The 21,066-nt window shown below is 42.0% G+C and overlaps 1 protein-coding gene across 1 annotated transcript in view; it reads right to left on the reverse strand.

Annotated features, from left to right (window-relative positions):
* The window catches only part of LMO7 (LIM domain 7), a 148,362-nt gene that overhangs the window by 84,776 nt on the left and 42,520 nt on the right, over positions 1 to 21,066 (reverse strand). Inside the window, exons 2-3 of the mRNA XM_082221440.1 lie at positions 12,404 to 12,474; positions 9,487 to 9,556 (exon numbers count right to left, since the gene is read on the reverse strand). Coding sequence (XP_082077566.1) covers positions 9,487 to 9,556; positions 12,404 to 12,474 — 141 coding nt within the window. The remainder of the gene's footprint in view (positions 1 to 9,486; positions 9,557 to 12,403; positions 12,475 to 21,066) is intronic.

Here is a 21,066-nt window from a genome sequence, read left to right on the forward strand (position 1 = left end):
TTTAAATCTGCTTAGTTTAACAAGCTAGCTTCATAACCTATGATTTGAAGTTGGCTTGTTAAGTAACTGGCCAGAATTAATTTTACAACACAATGTTTGTTTTTTGTATAACAAGGCAGGTTTCATGGAAAGCAAGATTAACTCTACCAATGTCCCTGCTTCTAGCTGTACACGAGGACTGAGGAACCAAAGCATCTTTTAGTGTCCCATGTGAATTTTACAAATCCCATCTTCAATTGATTTTTATTATTATTCTGTTTTGTTTTCAGCAGACAACCTGTTTTCAGCTCAACCTGAAGCTGGGGACTCTAACAATCTGTAAGATTTCTTGTGGAAGCCTTTGATAGAGATCAGCTGGACTAGAATACGGGCAGCCACCCCAGCTGTGCCGTTCGCAACACCATGTTCAATCTAGAAGGAAAATCAGACTATCCCCCCCCACACACACGTGTACAGACAGTTTACAACAGCAGTTTTTACTTTAAAATGGCACTGACGGTCTTCTCCCTATGAATATGTTCTGGGGGTAAATGAATTGGTAAATGTTATGGTGGGATTGGGAATCTGATTTACCATATCTGACATATTAATTAAGTAATCTACAGTGCGCCCGGTTAATTTTACATACTGCATAAGATCTCAAAGCTGATCTCAGATTCCAATAGCCAAAAGTATTTGCACTGGAATATTTACAGAGCAATCCTATGGAGGCTGAGAAGGGGGAAGAATTCCTTTGAGGCAAAACCACCAGTTCGAAAACCCTGCCAGCTTACGCCAGTCAAGGCAGAAGAAGGGGGCATGGGGAGGGGCTTGTTCATTTTTCTCCTGCCACAAATGACTGCAGTGCGAGGGGAGAGAGTAAACCACACCAGCTTCCAGCCAAGGTTTGGTTTGAAGGGAGAGAACAAGGCATAAGCCTGAGTTCAGAAGTCATGGCAAGCCAGACACTGGCTTGTTCCCCCAATGATGTGGGAACAGGAGTGGGAAAAGGCACACAGCAGTACGTTCTGCCCATCATTCTGCTCACTCAAGTTAAACCAAGGTTTGTTTCTAACTATGTTTCAATGCGATGTGCAAACAAGGGTGCCGTTACTAATTTCATAAAATGCAGTTTGAAATATACTCTGAGTCGAGAGTGAATTTCATGCTCTTTATTCAGCTCATAGTGGTGAGAAGGAATGGAAGTTCCCCCAGAATGTCTGCTTTATATACATTATTTACTCAATAGGCCCCACATGATTGGCTAATTCCGGGATTCACCTATAGGCCAATCAGGTTGCAGATTCACTTCCACCTGGAGCTGGATTGGGTGGCTCCTGTGGACCAGACTGCTGCATTCTGGATCCTATTGTTCTAGGACCAATCAGACTGCTGCCTTTTGGATCCTATTCAACTCAGCACATAACACAGTTCTAGAAGCAGAAACTCTCCCAACTTCTTAACACAACTCTCTTTGCAATTCACTTTCCTGCAAGATCTCCAAAGTGTTTTTGTGCATACCCAACAGTACAAAAATTAGTTTATGCCTTTCCAAGGGGTGGGGAATGTTAACTCTTGCATATAAGCTGGTTACTGGTATATCATTATCTTCAATGAAGTGTACAGTTCCTATTAATTTGCTTTCAAAATAATGCTTATATGCAAGAGTTAACATTCCCCACCCCCACCCCTAGTCTATACTTTCCCTAGCTGTCCTTATTACCGATGAGCCAAAACTGGTGTGTGTGGATTTCACATAAATCCGTCCCCCCCCCCAAGGACACTGTCCACTTTTTGCTCTTTTTACAGGTCGTAATCAGATTGGTCTTCTTGCCTTTCTATGCTGTTCTGGTGAGCAGTTTTCTGCCAGCACACCATGCGAAGACAAATGTTTCTGCCCAGTTGCTTTGTCGGCAAGAGGCCAATATTCATTCCTCTCCCCCTTCAAGAGCTGTGACTTTCGTATACAGCTACACATGATTGGCTCCATACTGGCATGGTCCCAATTGGCTGGAATCAGAAAGTGAAGCAATTGCCCTAATTATAAAGAAGGGCCACTGGCGCAGTGCTGTAGTAGATTACAACCAGGACACAGACAGATCCAACTAGGAAGTGTATACAGTGGTGCCTCGCAAGACGAAAATAATCCGTTCCACGAGTTTTTTCGTCTTGCGAAGCAACCCTATTAGCGGATTAGCGCTATTAGCGGTTTAGCGGCTATTAAAGGCTTAGCGGCTAAAAGGCTATTAGTGGCCTAGCAGCTTAGAAAAAGGGGGGGAGCGAAAAAAATCGGAACACTCACAAGACGTTTTCGTCTTGCGAAGCAGCTCAAAAACAGAAAACCCTTTCGTCTAGCGGGTTTTCCGTCTTGCGAGGCATTCGTCTTGCGGGGCACCACTGTAGTAGCAGCAGTGGCTACTAACACCCCACCTTTTCTGCAAGGGGCTCATGGTGGTTTAAATACAGATCTCCTCCTTCTTTTGTTATCCTCATAACAGCTCTGTGAGGAAGTTCAGGCTGAGAGTGAGGGGCTGGCCTTTAAAAGCACACCTTGTGCACCAAAAACTTTCAGTGGTTAAAAAAAAAATGCAGGGGAAGACTAAGTCTTAACAGTGTTTCCTTTTTGAAATTGCTGCTTAAAATAATAATAATAATAATAAACCTTCATTCATTAGAAAGTACCGTATGTTCAGTCTAGAGGCAAGTTTCAGAAAGGGCATTAGAAACAAAGTTCCAAGGAGAATTTCCTGGACCAAAAAAAATCCACCTGCAGAAAACAGGAATTAGGGCAGTTTATATGTTTCAAACATTAACTAATATTTCTGTGGCAGCATAACTCAACTTTTCACAATGGCCATGCCCCAAATTTTACAGCAGATGTGGACTAAAACATAGCGATCATTTTCAAACATTGGAGCACATAATAAATGTTAAGTCTAAGGAAGAAAATAAAAATTTCTCATGATTTGGAATTACCTGAACTTTTGTATTTTGTGTGTATGTGTTTTTACCTCCCTTTAACTCCTATGGATCATAAATAATCAAAATTGTGAGGAATACTTCCAGACTACAATCTCAAGATCTACAGAGTTATAAAATGAGTTTTTTCATACATAGGGAATTTATCATGTTGGGCCATAAAAGCTTATGCATTCTACAATTACAGTGGTACCTTGTTTTGCAACCGGGATCCATTCTGGAGCCCTGGTCGCTGGCCGAAAAGGACACTGGGCAAAGTGCCGCGTCTGCGCACGTGCGCGGAGCACTTTGTGCTTCTGCACATGTGGCGAAACTAGAAGTAACCCGTTCTGGTACTTCCGGGTTTGCCACGGACGTTCGACAGAATGGGCACTCGACGAGGCGAACAGTAGACAAGGTACCACTGTAATTCAGTTCCATGCTTGGAGGTGCATGTAGTTAACCAAGTCAGAGCTGCACATTGGTACTCACACCCCATTTATTAGAAACAACACAACAAATACCTGGCTTTGGTTTTTGCATTCAGAGGGCAAAAAGCCTTTGTGACTAAGTATTCATCACACAGGCATTAGAATTACTAATTATCTTTATGGCGCATGGAAAGAAACAGGCGGCTTGTCACATGAGTGGGAAGCCCAGAATTCCCATACACTCATCTCAGCTGGCTGCGACATTCCATCTATGTAAAAAGGAGAAGAACCAAAGTTGCTTGTCTCCAGGCTGTACTAAAGATTGATGCAACTTTTATAGAGAAGGCCTAACTAGACCACTGCGTGGTAACAAGTTTAGCAGTGAACATAATTTTTACCTGAGCACAAGGGAGGCCAGGGAAGCCTGCGTGTAGTGTGCAACTAAAGGGTAACTCTCCTCCCACATTTTCTGCCTTCTTTTGCAGGCAACTTCCCCTAATCTGTTGCATCTAAAGCCAGCAGAGATATTGCAAGGGTATAATTTATAAACTCAAAATCTCCCTCTCTTTCTCTTTCTCTTGCACACGCACAAACTGTAAGTCAAATCACATTTCTACTACTGTAGACACAGTTATAGTATTTGGGATGGAAGACCTCATGTGAAGGCAAAGTCCAACACTTCAAACCAATATAAAATAGGGAGTAAATCTCAAAGTACATTTAAATCTTTACACTGTCTTTAAAAAGTAGCTCACGATGACATCATCACAAAGCCAACAGCTTTCATGTCTGGGGCACACTTTCACACTATGCATAGCTCTTTGCCCGTCCACATGATTAAAAATGGAGAATTACACAAACCAAGCATATAAAAGACACATAATTCTTCCTTTACTTGGTGCTGAACTGGGCACATACATTTTATATACTGAAGAGGGATGCACAGCATTTAATATTAAGTTACATATCAGGGCAATCGGCTCTACTCATCGGGCAAAGGGAGCCGAATGCTTCTTTCACCAGTTCAGCCACTTACTTACTATTCCCTTGGCAAACCTGCTTTTGATCTGGCTTCAGCTGCCTCTCTCAGTTACAGGGGCTGCACAGCTGACAAATAGCTCCCTGGGCTAAGTGAACACACTACAGGAAACAGAAACATCCCCTTCCATCAGATGGAAGGATTTGGAAGACCTGCAAACTTTAGGTATCACTGTGCCAAGATGAAAGTTCCCTCCCGGTCTGATTTAGGGAAAGGTACTAAAGATCAGAAGGTCGGTGGTTTGAATCCCCTAACGGGGTGAGCTCCCATTGCTCAGTCCCTGCTCCTGCCAACCTAGCAGTTTGAAAGCACGTCAAAGTGCAAGTAGATAAATAGGTACCACTCCGGCGGGAAAGTAAATGGCGTTTCCATGCACTGCTCTGGTTCACCAAAAGCGGCTTAGTCATGCTGGCCACATGACCCAGAAGCTGTACGCCGGCTCCCTCGGCCAGTAAAGCGAGATGAGCGGCACAACCCCAGAGTCGTTCCCGACTGGACCTAACGGTGAGGGGTCCCTTTACCTTTACTAAAGATACAAAATGTCTGTGCTTATCACCCTTTTAAAGCCAGGGTTTAGAATAGTTAAGACAGTGAAAGGGATGACAAAACATAAAAAATGCAAACCATTTTCTGACCTCCTGTGATGAAAAGTGGTCTGTATTGGAAATGACTGAATAATGAATAAATTTACAAAATGTTGCCATGGGGGGCAGGGGGAGAGAGGAATATGCAGTAGTTAGAGGGATCTTATAGAAACATATAGGACAAGAACGAACGAGCTTCAGTTAAAAGATTATATGTGTGGGCTGAAGGTTTTCCTGCATTGCAGGGGATTGGAGTAGATGACACTCTGGGTCCTTCCAACTTTACAATTCCATGATTCTAAATTTATTGACAGCAACAGCAATGTGACAATGGAACCAGTTACCTAGCAGAGGATGTGCACAAAAATATATCTATTGGAGATATTTCAGCATGAAATTGCTTGAAACTGAGGCAGGAGGTTGAACTAGAGGGCCTCAAAAGACTTATCCAACTCTTCTGATGGGTTACTGACATTTAGACATTACTGCTGTGTAACACAACTATTCCCAACCTGGGGAACCAATCATATTTTGGGTTATAATCATCCCTGACCATTCCCCATGCTGACTACAGCTGATGGGAGTTGTAGCTCAAAACACATGGAACGTACCGGAATCAGGAAGGCTGATGTATGATTCGGGTTGATTTTTAAAAAATATCTCTATGTCTTCAATTTAACAGTCTTCTGGTGGTGCCTTCTCTGGCTCCGTTCCCTCTCCTAGAACCTACTTCCTCTTGGGATACAAGCAAAAAGAGCCCAAGAAGGTCTCATATAAGGGTACTGATAAAAGTGTTTTGGAATAAGGGATGAGCTGAGATCGGTACTTTAGCGGGCCTTAAAGGTAAAGGGACCCCTGACCATTAGGTCCAGTCGTGGCAGACTCTGGGGTTGCGGCGCTCATCTCACTTTACCGACCGAGGGAGCCGGCACACAGCTTCCAGGTCATGTGGCCAGCATGACTAAGCTGCTTCTGGCGAACCAAAGCAGCGCACGGAAACGCCATTTACCTTCCCGCCGGAGCGTAACCTATTTCTCTACTTGCACTTTGACGTGCTTTCGAGTTGCTAGGTTGGCAGGAGCTGGGACCGAACAATGGGAGCTCACCCTGTCATGGGGATTTGAATCGCCAACCTTCTGATTGGCAAGCCCTAGGCTTTGTGGTTTAGACCACAGCACCACCCGTGTCCCTTTAGTGGGCCTTAGTTTTGTAATAACAAAAGTTTGTAATATGACCTAAGAATGCCAGAATATGGCATTAGGAGAAGACAACTTTAGGGAGATATTGGCAACTAAGAATGCCTGAATATATACAAGGTAAAGGATTTCAATGTGAAATGAAGTAGAGCAGTTTAACTCTCAAGGTACCATATTATCTGAAAACATAACAGGTGCAGAGATTCATTTGAAGCTTGGAGGTTTCTTTCAGTCCATTAAACCTTTCCTGCATTTGCTTCCTGTGAACAGGCTGCTACAGTTGATACTTGCTTTTATTGCTATAAACTTCAGAACACACATCACTCTGTAGAACAGGCACAGTTTTCTGGAGTATGTGCTTCTGTTGACACTTGGTAGTTTTGTTAACAGAGGGGAACGTTGACAAACAGCAGTGGTGGCACATCACACAAACACTCACTTGTCAAACCAGAGTTGGAGAAGAAATACAGGCTAAAAGTTGCCTGAAACTAGACAGCTGCCCAGGAAGTGTAAAGGGCAGGGCAAATGTTGCACATTCCTCATCCGCCCATTGCCAGGGTTGCCAACGCATTGCCTCCTACACTGAAGCCAGGAGTACATTTACTAAGAATTCAGCTTGAAAACATTGCAGGGCCCTGATGCTCAAAAATGCTACACCCACTAGAAACTATTTGCTCTGGCTTAACTGGTTTGTGGTTCAGACCTGCCGTGGTTCCAGCTGCAATTCCAGCGGTAAGCAGGAAACACAATACAGAACAATCTCTTCACAGGGCAGGCAAAAGTATGCTTACCCTTTATGGCATCAATGACCTTTGAACGCCTTAGCTCCGCTGCTGTGTTTAATCATCCACAAATACCATTTGTTGACTTGTTTGTGCTTCCACTGCGAACATTATCCCCAACAGCTCAGGACACACCCACATGCAGCAAGTGTGCACAATAGCACTACAGAGGAAAGTTCATGTAAAGTTTTCAACTGTCTAGCACAGGGACAGAAAACCCCTCCTGTTGTAAAGGAGCTTGCTGCCATTTATCAATTTGTTTGTGGGCTGCATGGAACATATACTGCACTAACAAAAAACTCAGATACAAGCTTCAGCACATACAGTATAGAGAAAAGAAAATATGTACAGCAGGTGGTGGGAGGAGACATCTCAGTTGCAGGAGCCAAATATGGCCCCACGATCTTCAGGACATTCCCCCATCACACACAGCCAGCCCATAATACCTCCCTCACTGGCAACCCAATTCAGCTGGTTGGATTGTGTCTTTGAATTTTGATAATGCATCTTATTGGGATGGAGGATAGAGAGATGTGTGCAGAAACTAGACACACAGTGATACAGAGGTAATTTGTTGCTCTGTTCATTTTTGCCTGCTCATGGGCCCTTGCCCAGAAGTGTGGCCCTTGCATTGCCCTCACTCCTGATGTATACGGACATATGCTTTCATTTTTCCTCTGCTTGTCAATTCTATACAATGCTAAGTCACAGCAGACTATCTATCCAACCAAGCTGGGACTGTGTGTACTTGTGTAGCTAACTAACACAATCACAATGTTTGTTTTGCTGCAGAAGTTTGGTTCCATGCCCTCATGCATTATTGTGGGGTTTTTTTAATGGCAAGGACTACTTCCTTCACCTGCAAGGGGCTTTTACTTTGCCCTACATATGCATACTTCAGAACATATTATCTGTCTTTTAGTTTAGCTTCCTTGACCGCCACCCCACCCCAGCAACGTACTCTTAGTTTTCCTATGGAAATGCTTGCTTCACAAGTCGATTCACATCTTATTTGCAGCTTAAGAAGCCCAGCTTTCACTGCATGCTTTTTTTATGTAAAGAGCATCACACAGATGGAATTTGCTAATTGGAATGCTGCCCTTCCTGCAGTACACAATGCCCGATTCAAAACGTTCAATCGCTCCCCAAACATTTTCAAGAGAAATAACATTCAAATGTGCTTAGTGACGAACAGTACTGTGAAGAATGCTACGGGTTCTGTTCTAAAAATAATCCTACCCACCATGCCCAAGGCATTAAAATACTACTTCACCTGAGGGAACTCACCTCTTCTTTGTTTCATTTTAAAAATAATTTATTACCTATAAACATTTTGGTCAGCAACTCACGTTCCAACTGGTGAGATATTCTTAACACATCTAAAAAGGCTGGCTATCAATACCTCCCTTCTCCCAAACATCTTCCAGTAGAGCTGTGTCTTGGTACAGCCCCTCTCATTATACAAGACGGATGCTCAACTTAAGATACCAAGGCTTCTGATCCCCCCCCCCCTGCACTGCACTTATGCCATCAGCAATAAAGTTGCTCTCTAGTTCTCCTCATCTTCTGAGGACCACGCTAGATGCTGCATAGACATCTATGATGGATCTGCCCCAACATGCTTTTCTTTGGTAAGCAGCAGCCATAGGGAATGAGCATTTGGATAACAGCTACACAGATTGGATGAGGAGCAATTTTACCCTTTCTTCAGTGGTAATCTGCCATAAAATGTCTATTTTGGTTCAGTATCACTCTTCCTGCTATGGAAGGGTTAAATGTTGACTCACTGCGCAAGGGAATGTGGTGTAAAAATATATCTACCTGTATCCCCCGGGGGGGAAATAGCTAATGTGTCCAACATAGGAAGTGTTAAGAGCCCCTAGACCTGAAGTTGCTTATCCCTATTAAAAATACATTTTCTGTTTCAAATGGTGCAATGAAACAAACTAATCTGCTGTTTCAAAATATAATTCATTTGCTTAGCAACGGCAGGAGAGTTTGTTAAATTTAAATGAATACCATCATTGGAGGAAAGATAGGGGATCATGGTGGGAGTGAATAAAACACTAGATAAGTTACTTTAAAACTTGACCCAGATGTTGCATATGGAGGCAGGAAGTAAAGAGAGAGAGACGACTATCCTTTTAAAGGCAACATTAGTAATGCTTAGTAATTGTGTTGGTATGAAGAATGAGATGAAAACCAATTCAAGGAAAATATTGCTGTACATTACTAGGCTTGGCATAGCTTTACCAATATCAATACATTAAGAACATGTTGTGAACATCTAGTAAGTCTATACTGTAACAAGGGGGAAGCCAGATGTTGTTGGACTACAATTCCCATCATCCCTGACCTCCTGCCATACTGGGGCTGATGAGAGGGCACAAATGGCCAGTACTGCACCCAAACCTTATATTAATATCACCTCTAAAAATCCAATTTGCCAGTGCTAATTTGAATAAACAAAATCCAGAAAGCAAAACTGACAATGCAAAAATATTCTTTACGACTTACCAGACCAGCTATTGGTGTTGACAGACGATTAATCTTTCTAATGATGCCAGGTTTGATCTTGTTAATTAGACTAGAAAAGAATGAGAGTTAACCAGGTTTTATAATGCAATTTTACTCTAGGGCTAAACATAAGCATTAAAATTACAAAGTACTGCTCCTCTCATTTAAACTATATGAATCAATTAAACAGATGACAACTGCCTTTGCCTCAGCTTTTCTACTGATAAAAAATATAACATATGCATGTGTACACGTAAGTATCAAAAGACTGGGAAATGTAAAACAAAGAAACAAAAATCTTTAAGCATGGGAAAATACATACTAAACAAATACAAGGTACGGTAGTTACACAAAATATTGCTGTTCGTACCATGAAGCTGCATGCATAGAAAAGAATCTTTTCTGTTTTGTTTTGTGCAACCTGCTATTTTAAAAAAAAGTTGTTTCAAACTTTCTGCCTCCAAGGAACCCTTGGATTTACCCGCCAAGGAATCCCCCCTGTGCATTGCAAGAGTTTGGGAGTGTCTTAGAGCTGATGGTTCACAAGAACTGCTGGCCAGACCTTTTGCTGGCCTCACCACAGGGAATGCAACCATCACATTGTAAGAAGAGACTAGTGAAGGGGACGGGCTGGGTTGTCTTTTAGAGAGGCTTATACACCATTTTCAATTTTGGGAATTCATGAACTTCAATTCATTGGGAATAGCCTCTACTAAGCTTCTGGGGAACTCTTGTGCTCCTCATTTAGAAAAGTTGTACTGACCAAGCAAGGACCAGTTCCCTTACCCAGACAGAACAAAAGCAAACACCACCCATGTAAGATCAGACTACACTTTGCTACGAGGAAGGGGGGGGGAGTATTAGTCATCACTCCCATCATTACTACAGAGAAGGACAAACAAATGTGACTTGGAACAAAGTTGTTCAGTACCCTCTTGTAGCATATGCATCACAGCCAATTTACACAACTGGGAGATTCACCATACACTTAAAAACCAGGTCCAACTAAAGCACTGACCAGTTCAACATACAAAACTGGAGCTGAAATGAACGCTGGGCTTAGTCCAGCTGGCAGCAGCTACAGCTACACAGTGTTATGTGAACAGGCAGCACCCAAATCTCCCCAAAGCAGATTTTTAACAAGGCAGAACTCAATCAATATTCTGCCTCCAGTTTTGACAGTCCTAACAGAGTGGTTCACACAGGCAAGTAGCTCACAACTGCTTACTTGCCAGGGTTTTGTGGACTAACTCTACTGAAAGGCGTTAAGATAAATCACACATGCATGTCATCACTTGATGTGATGGTTGTCAGGTGGTGAGCTATATGTGTGAACCAGCCCCACCAAGAATGAGGCATGGACTCCAAAGGTCTTAATTTAGGAAGATTCATTATGACAAAGTTGAAAAATTGCCTATAAATACAGTATCTGAAGCAAAATAAAACTTCAGAAACAGTAACAGCTCTGTCTCCCACAAGCCTGGTAGCCTAGATCACCGTAATTGAAGGTCTTCCATTTATATACAACAGCATGCCAACAGGTAAAAACATTTTTTTCTCAGTTCACTCACAAATACTTGAGAATAAGTGGAGGGGAGAACATCAAGTGAATGATCTATAAATCCTAACCATAGAATTAAACAAGTTGCAGCAGTGCAGCTTTGCATTCTCAGAAAGAATTTCATTTCTAAAGGCTATCATCCAAGATCTTTCTTGATTGCAAGTGGGTGCTCATTAGTATGAATGAAGGGAAGCTTCAAAAACAGGGGCAATCCCATCTGCCAAATGCCAGATATTTTCACATTTCTATTGCCAAATATGACAAAAGCACTTAGGAAAATATATCTTTGGAAAGGGTACCTGGTAGGAGTTTTAAACCTTTCCAAAAACCACAACTACTTATTAAACATGTGGCAGAGGAAGAGAGGGAGAAGTACCATGCTGGGGCACTGGGAGAATAGTACCATAGCACTCCCAAATACTGACACTTTTGGGGTATCCTTTTGCTAGATAATATGTAAGAGAAGCCAGGAAGAGAAAGCTCCCTCTCCTCAGATGATTGAGGAATTTAGTTGTAAATAGACTTTCAACAGAAACTGACTTGATTCACACATCCCAGGCTAATGTACAGGTAAGAACTTGGGGTTCTCCACTGATGAAGACACTTTCTGATGTTCCAAAACATTCTCAGTTTTTTTAAAAATACATATATTTAAAATGCATATTTTGAGAGAAAATACAAATGAATGCTCATGTGTATTTCTTTATCTTACCACGTCACAACTTATGTTGGAATTGGGGTGGTAGGGACATATGGGGAAACACATGACACATATTGCATGTGATATGTATCATGTAATACATATTGAAAAACACACCAGCACCTTCCAGATGTTGTTGGGTGCCCATCAGCCCCAGCCAATATGGCCAATGGCCAGGGATTCTGAGAGCTGCAGCCCATCAACATCTGGACGGCCACAGGATCCCAACCTCTGAACTAAACGATCCTCAGAATTGGTGTTGATACAACCCACCTTCTCTGCAGATTTTTTTGGCATCACTTGGCTGAAGAGGAGGACTGTGTCACATTATGCATGGGAATAATAGAAGTGGATAGATTTATACCAAAATTGCCTCTGTTGAAGGTGGTTAATGTTTAGTTTTATATGCATCAAACAAAGTATAGAAGAGAAATGCATTAAATAAAACACCCAAGAGCGCACACAATTATATTTTCAGTTGCAATTAAACATTTTTCATGTTAGCCATGGGGTGTGCAAGGCATCCTGGAAGACAAAGCAAAATACTAAGTCTTGTAAGCCTGAGAAGAGCAGAGCTGCTTCTGCTGTTGCACTCATCAACAGCTTTAAAAAGCTTTACAGATAAATGCTAGCCTTTTCTTGTCAAAAATACTTACTCACACAGGAGGACTCCATTTTCCAAAGCAGCACGGAAGTCGTTCTTCCCAAAACTTTTCCCAGTAGCTGCCTAGAAAGAAAACATATCATAAGCTGTCTTTTCAGAAAATGGGAAACAAGAGAATGCAGCCCTTTTAGACATATACATAGGATGTTATTTCTCAAATCTGCAATTTTACTCAGAATGGTGAAAAACCTCCCCGGCCCCCTTATCCTGGTGAGTGTGACAAGTTCCAATCTCCCTCCCAAGTTTGGACATAGAGAAGGGGCAGAATAGGACCCACGCTGTTGTGTTCAGTAGGTTTCAGAAACACACAGGAGCTGCAAGTATGATCTCTACCCTTCCACATTGACCCCAACCTCACACTGATTTTTGTAGGTTTGTAGTAATGTCAGGGGCAACCACACGTTTTGAGTTGACTATCAGCATCCCTAATGATTATTCATGCTTAGGAATGCAAGACTATGCTATCTTTTAATGAGGGCACAGGTGACATTATATCAGGGAAATGGCCCCGATAACAAATTTGCTGCATTTTTACTTCAAGGGCCTGAAAGTTTGTTCAAAACTATGTCTACCATACTGTGTCTCTATTCATAATCTGCAGGTTCCCATTGCAATTCATTCCTGCAACTTTCATTAAACATACAGGGTTAAAGGGTAAAGGTAAAGGGACCCCTGACTGTTAAGTCCAGTCGTGAACAACTCTGGGGTTGTGGCGCTCATCTCGCTTTACTGGCCAAGGGAGCCGACGTTTGTCTGCAGACAGTTTTTCCGGGTCATGTGGCCAGCATGACAGAGCCGCTTCTGGCGAAACATAGAGCAGCGCATGGAAATGCCCTTTACCTTCCTGCCGGAGCGGTACCTATTTATCTACTTGCACTTTGAGGTGCTTTCGAACTGCTAGGTTGTTATGCCTTAACGCATTAGTAATGCATTCATAACGACATTCAAGCCAGAAAAACAAATAGCTGCTAAACCCTCAAATGTCTTCCCACCCCCTTCATAAATTACCATTCTTCTGAACCATTCTTTTCTAATGGCATTCATCTTTTTAAACAGTTATACTAGTGTCTGTATTATTTGATCATTTGGATATTGCCCTCTACATGGGGCTGCCTTTAAAGACAATCTGGAAATTACAGTTAGTACAGTATGCCAAAGCAAGATAATGGAGACAGACATCAAGGATCCTGAACACTGATCCTGAAAGGTCAAAGCTGCATGACCTAATCATTTCTAGGCTAAATTTAAGATGACTGTCTTATAAAGCCCTCTGATATCACTTGAGGGACCAGGTATATGAAATTCCACTTCATGTTGGCAGCCTGCCTGGGTGCTTAGATCAAGGGGAAGCTTTTTCATTGTTCCAGCACTAGGGTGATGACACAAGATAAGGCCTTCTTGGTGGTAGCACCCCAGTTATGACCTACCTTCTCTCTGGAAGTAAGCCTGGCATGGACATTGTTGACATTTAAGTGCCACGTTAAAATCTGTTTGCCCAGAGACTTGTGGAACATCAGTCTGCTGCTGCAATTGGTATGCTGGAATGTTTATTATGTATTTTATTATTATTATTATTAATAATAATAATAATAATAATAATTTGTTGCAATACCACCAACTACAGGGTGTGTTTCGAGAAGACAATAAAAGAAATGGATTTGGAAGTAATAAATCTAAAATTGAGACAGAACTGTTGAGTAGTAAAAGGAAAATACTGTAAAAAATATATATATAAGATATTATTGGAGTGGAACACACAGGATGAGGAGGTAAAAAGTGTTATGATAAGATGGGCTCAGAATTTGGGACTCAACATCGATTTTGAGAGGTGGGAAAAATTGTGGACAAAAACAATTAAATTTACAGCATGACTGGCACTTAAAGAGAATTTAATGAAGTTGATGTACCGCTGGTACATCACACCAAGTAAGCTTGCCAAAATGTACAGGAATCAGGATAAAGCCTGCTGGAAATGTAAGGACAAAGAGGGGAATTTTTTGCATATGTGGTGGACTTGCTCTAAGATCAAAGCCGCTGGGATTTTATATATAATGAATTGAAGAATGTAAAGTATAATTTCAGTAAAAAACCAGAGGCTTTTCTGTTGGGGCTAATTGAGGAAATTCAAATGAAAGATGTAAAATTGTTTATGTATGCCACAACGGCTGCAAGAATACTCCTGGCCCAGAAATGGAAGCAGCAAGAACTCCCCACATTGGAAGATTGGCAAGTAAAGATGGTCGAATACGTGGAGCTGGCAAAGCTGACGGGAAAGATCCGGAATCGGTGTGATGAACTGTTTCAAAAGGACTGGTGCAAATTTATACTTTATATGAAATAAAATTGTAAACAGTTGAAAACGTTTGTAGGTTTGTGTTGAAATGTTTGGTAATGGGAAATTAAGGAGCTGATTTACATTTAAGAAGGTGATTGCTAAAAGATTGATATAAGGTAAAAAAGTGGATATAGGAATGTGAAGAAATTGGTAAAGGTGTGTGGAAGTCTGTTAGAGGGAGGGAAGGAAGTTGATGCTTTATTTAAGCAATACTTTAAGTTATGGATTTTTTTATTTTTGATATGGAAATGTAATGAAATATGGAAAACTTAAAAATTATATTTAAAAATAATAATAATAATAGTAATACTAATAATAATAATAATAGTATTTTGTTACAGTTGTTGCTTTAATTGCTGTTTTAGTCCACTCTGGGATTAATTGATGAAGGGAGGTTTAAAAATGTCCTTAATAAATACCGTATTTTTCGCTCTATAGGACGCACTTTTTCCCCTCCAAAAATGAAGGGGAAATGTGTGTGCGTCCTATGGAGCGAATGCAGGCTCCTTGGCTTCGCGGCGACGCGCCTGTCCTGGAAGCCGGAGAAAGAACAGAAGAGTCTTCTTCTTTTCCTTCTCCAGCTTCGCTGAAGGGTGCTTGCGCCTTCTCCCTCTCTGCGCAGCACCTTTCCTGTGAAGGAGGGGCACTGCACAGAGAGAGAGAAGGCGCAGTGCCCCTTCAGCGACGCATCTGTCCTGGCTTCTGCTTTAGCCCTGCGCAGCCTCTTTGGGCAGGGGGAGCCTTCATCCCGCTGCCCTGAAGAGGCTTGGCGGGGTTACCCCAGAAGCCAGAACAGCCACACGGTATCCCAGAAGCCAGATCCCTCTTGCTGTTCTGGCTTCTGGGGTTCAGAATATTTTTTTCATGTTTTCCGCCTCCCAAAACTAGGTGCGCCCTATGGTCCGGTGCGCCCTATGGAGCGAAAAATACGGTAAATATCACAGGCAGCCAACAGTTTTATTTCTAAGGTACTTTAGTAAGTATGACATTTAAGAAATGCAATTAGCTGACAACTTGTACTTTCAACACACACAAAAAAATGGGATGCATCAACTAGAGTAGACAAAAAAAGAGAATCGATCTCAATGTACTGAAGAAAGAGTAGGTTGTACTCTTTTTTAAAAAAAAAAATCCTAGAGGAATACCTCATCTAGCTGAAACATGCTGGGCATCATTAAATAGCTCATTCTGCATACTGAGATCAGTGCATACTTTGCATCACAATGTCTAATCTCACTAGAAACTGCATACAGAAGGAATTACAGAACAGAGGTTTTTCCCAGCAGGCAATGCGCAGCATTCTCCACTGGCCAAGTTGACGCAAACTATGTTAACTAATCCCCACATCCCTGTGTCTGCTACCTTTGCCCTACAGCCTTGGTAATGATATCGTGTATTAGATAGGGCATTGCTATTCATAAAAAGGTTTGATAAGAGCCTCTTACCTGCCTTTGATATGTTTTTGACATTAGAGATGTCTAGTAGCTGTGGATTTCCTGCTCATATCGCTTTGGTAGCCAGCATGACATTATATTTAAATGAACACTCAGCAAAGATAGCGTTGTTCAGTTCTCCCCAAGCTAAATCCAGCCCTGCCCACTCTACTGTTCTGGCTCAGAAAAACAGAAAAAGACTGCTTCAAAAATGGCATTTGGCAACTGTTGTATGACTGCTGTTTAAAAGCCAAGGTTTATTTTACTACTCGTCCCCTTAAGCCATTAATATATCATATCACTGTGGTGATAAATCATTAGCTTTTAAAGCATTATGATTCATACTTTGATCACACACACCATTCACCAACTGGTTAATTCAGAGGTGTGGTGCATTTCTTTAATCCACATCAATTAAAGAAAAAGAAAAAGAAATCCAGTGCGCGTCACATGCACCTCATTTGACAAATCACATTCCAGAAGAAACGAGGCTATCAATTTCAGAGCATTCGACTTCCTTTACTCCAGTGCCTACACCCAAGTATGAGCCTGCTTTGCTTTCAATGCATAAAAAACTAATTATTTAAACAACATTTCTGAAATTCCTGTGTAATTACTTGCTTGCTACTGTCAAAGTTTACTGAAGTAGATTTTCAACGCTCTTTGTGAAATCCATATTTTAGTTCTAGGTTAGTCTTGTTGATTTCTTTTTCCGTGTGGCAAAAGAGAAGATTAAGGATTTAAATATTTATGTGGAGTGAAACACTCACATTAACCAGGTATTACTAACCAGTAACATATAGAATTTACCCAATGACTACTGAAGAACTAAAGGCAGATAAAGATCATACTTAGGACATGGGCAGCCAATATTTAACCCAGTTAAACCTTGTCTGGTGAGCAGGCTATATCACACAGGGGTCCTTGCTGCTACTTGCTAAGTAATCATTTATTATTTATTTAGAATAATTTATATATCACTTAAATTTGTGGTTTCTAAGTGGTATGCAATACACATCCACATACACACGTATATAAAGATCAATTAAAATTAATAGGATCAGAGAAACTAGAAGTTATATCCTGTCAGTGGTACCCTTGTAAGACTTTAAGAGGTTATCTAGACCCTAGAATACAGTGGCTAATAAAAGTTATCATTTGAGTTGATTGCCATCTATTTTCATCTCACAACTAACAAGCAGCAAAATGTAAACACAATGCAAAATGGCTGCATTAGGAGATTCTTTCTGGGTACTGTGTTCCAGCGGTGGAGCCACCAACATACCTTAATGCACACTGGTTTGTGAGATGAAGAGGCATTGCCAAGGCTGCTATTGCTGTGGGATACATACACCACATTGTAATTTAAATACTGTATTTAGTTACTGCTGGAAAATAAACAATAACTTGAAGCTTCCAGGAATAATAATAATCAATTCAGCAACATCTAGGAGAGCCAAGTTTCCCAAATTTGGTCTATTGCAACGGTGCTATATCTTTTCCCGCAGGAGTTAAACGATGTGTAATTAATGCAAATAAAGGTAATTGTCCTAATTTAATTCTAGTGGCCATGCTTTTCAAACTCTGCAGGAGTCACTCAGCATATTAAGGTAAATAAAGAGCAACAGTTAAACACCGAGCTGAAGAACGTATGAGAAGACTGATTCAAACTGCCTAATTCAATTGACCAATATAAAAACAGTCAGCTTTGGAATTCAATGCTGGTATTACAAAGTAACTACCCTATTTCTAATAACATGTGTTACAGTAAGTTTGGGAGGGATGTATTTTGTAACAGACACCACTCACTTACTGTGATTATAGATTTTGCATTTCTGGTTGTAGTCCATTTCATTACTGGGATGCCTAAAGGAATGTGTTGCGTAATAAGATCTATAGCTTTACCAGAAGTTTCACATGGTACCTTTCATATCTAAATGGAGTGTTCCTTGATGAGGTAACCAAAACAGATTTTGGAACTAGGTCCTGACTTGTAAGGATTGCATTCCTCTGTGTCAATGAAAGTTCTCTGTAAAGCAATACCATTCACGCAAGACCATGTTTCGTATTCTATTCCCCTTCCCCATCACAGCAGGGAGTTTGGGGCTGTGTGTATAAAAGGATGAAAAGCTGGCTTGGCCAATGGCGTCACAAGACCTTGAGCAGAATGTGGTAAAAAAAGGAGGGAGAAAACAGCCTGATTAGAAAAACCAACCAACAAACTTAAACCGACACGGGGACAAATAGAAGAAGACGCCTTACACAGCCCAACAAGACAACGACAAGAATCCGCCAACAGCGTACGAATCAATATGGCTAACCTGATTCAAAAACACCCACCCACCCCACTCACACACGAAAACAAAGTTCACCACAGCCTAGGCCAGGGGTCTGCAACCCGCGGCTCCAGAGCCACATGTGGCTCTTTTACATCTTTGCTGCGGCTCCGGGGCGGATACTAGCGAGGCGAGGAGGCACATTGTGCGCCCCGACACTCCTCACTGTGGCGGGCGCTGTACTGGCTGTGACGTCGCATGGGGGCGGTGTGTGCGTTAGTCACACACTGTCCTGATGTCACCTTCCTGCCCGCTCGCCCGCTACATTGTAAGGGGCATGTACGCTGGTCACTGCATTGAAAGGGGGCATGTACGCTGGTCACTGTTTTGAAGGGGAGTGAAGAAAACACACACACAAAAAGGTAACTTGTTAATTTAACGTTTATTTCTATGAGGAGGAGTAATTCTGAGGAGTCAAACAAAGAAATAATTAAAAAAAGTGACAAAAAAATTATTTTTATAATGACGAGTTTTGCGGCTCCCAGTTTTTTTTCTTCGGAAACGGGTCCAAGTGGCTCTTTTTGTCTTAAAGGTTGCAGACCCCTGGACTAGGCCAACCACAACCTCTCTCACCACAAGTGAATAGTAAAAGGAACACAAGCGAATAGTAAAAACCCACACAAGCGACGCTGACACAAAAACCCACACAACATTAAGTAGAATAGAAATATTGCCACCCGACCCCACCCCCACTCACCATTCCCCCCTCCACCTCTTTCCCCCTTTTCTTCCTAATATAACACTAATGTCTCAGCAAATGAAACTGATCTGTAGAAAATGTAACTTGAAAAAAGAAACACTGCACATACTTTTGTAAACCAAGAAATCGTTAATAAAAATATGTTGTTGTTTTTTTTAAAAAAGGAGGGAGAACTCTCTTTTAGGGAAAAACATGCCCTGCAACTCATTTTCCCCCACCATTCTCACTGCCTTCTTACTTTTACAAACTTTACACACCTAGCACACTTTTATCCCACATGTTGCACAAAGGGAAGCACATTAGTTCTGTCTGAGTTCCTTAATTCTCTTTCACTGTGCGGTCTTAAAGATTATCCAGTATGTGACTGAATCTCTCCTGCAAAACAGCGGCAGCCTGGAAACAATCCGTGATCTTTCTGACCATGTGACAAGGAGATTTTTGGATAACCGTATCTCCACTTTATAAGCAGAGATATGAAGGAGCCTTTTGACTGCTCATGAGCATTCCTCTACAGTAGAAAGAAAACAGCAGACATGCTGCCATTACACTTCATTAGCACAGTAGGGAAGCAGCTAGGTCTACTTGAACAAATTTCTAAACACGAGGAATTATGCAAAAAGCAACATCTCGCCTACAGCCAATGCAGTCCATTTTATCACATCCTCCTGCTGCTCGTGAATTTAGGGCAAAGCAACATCCTACACATTACAGAGTGTGACGTGGCAGAATTGTGGCATCTAGCACTTTAGCACTTTCCCATGGTGGTCGTGAGGAGGAAGGCTTTGGTGTTGTAAGCTACCATATCAGAGAGAAAAGCCTTCATCACCGATCTCTTCCTGCTGTGCTGGTTTACTGCACAAGAGTTTTAATGTGAGGGAAGGTTGCAGCAGGAAATTTTTACAGAAGACCAGCTCTGCCCTTCATTGTGTGAACTGTGCAAAATGGTTCTAACATCTATGTTGGTCTCATAGAAGGGCAACCTATTGTTCTGCTGCAAGCCCAATCGAAGCACACAAACTCAGAGGGTGATTCTTTCGAGAAGCTTAGTGAAATACGTTGAACCGACAACATGCCCCTTGCATTCCTCTTGGAGCCCGGAGGGGGGCAGGGAGAGAGAGAGAGAGAGAGAGAGAGAGAGAGAGAGACTTAGCACAGAATTGCAGTTTGGTTCCTTAGCAAGCAATCTCACATGTCACCTGGGAGGCTGGAACACTTGTTCACACATCCATTGGTGTGTCTGAGATTTAAGTGGCAGGGAAGGTGTTCCTACCTCCTGAGAGGCCGAAGAATCAAGCACAGCACCCCCCTCTGGAGAGGCAAGGGTAGAATCTGTGTCTGACTTTAAAGGCTGGATGGACAGAGTGGCAGGAAGCTTCAGTACTAGCCTCTGACAGTTCTAGAGAGGGAGGAAGGCAGGGTGTGTGGATCTCACTGTGGTGACTGATGAGACTTGAGCGCAGGATGAGGAAAATTTGGATCCCGCACCCTTAGGATCCTCAGCATCAAAAACCTGTGGATTAGACAGTGACTTGCCAAGTCTTCTGGAGTCTTCCCCAGGGTCCACTGCAAGCCACCCCTCGTTGTCGTCTTGCCTCAGCCAGCCCAAGACATACATAGAAGTAATGAACAACTCCAGTGTTGAACACGCACATCTGAAAAGCTAGTCTGAAGGAGGAATGGTGCAAACAGTGGAAATGTGTACTGCCTTCCTCATGACAGTGTACAAACAGAAACAGATTGCTGCAGTGGTTTTCACCCCATGTGCCGTGGCACCCTGGGGTGCATTGAATGATTGCCAGGGGTGCTACGGGCAACACTGGCCTCTCTCCCTCTTTCCTTCCTTCTGATGCC

This window comes from Podarcis vaucheri (genome assembly GCF_965113315.1).
Source record: "Podarcis vaucheri genome assembly, chromosome: 4".
NCBI classification, from domain to species: Eukaryota; Metazoa; Chordata; class Lepidosauria; order Squamata; family Lacertidae; genus Podarcis; species Podarcis vaucheri.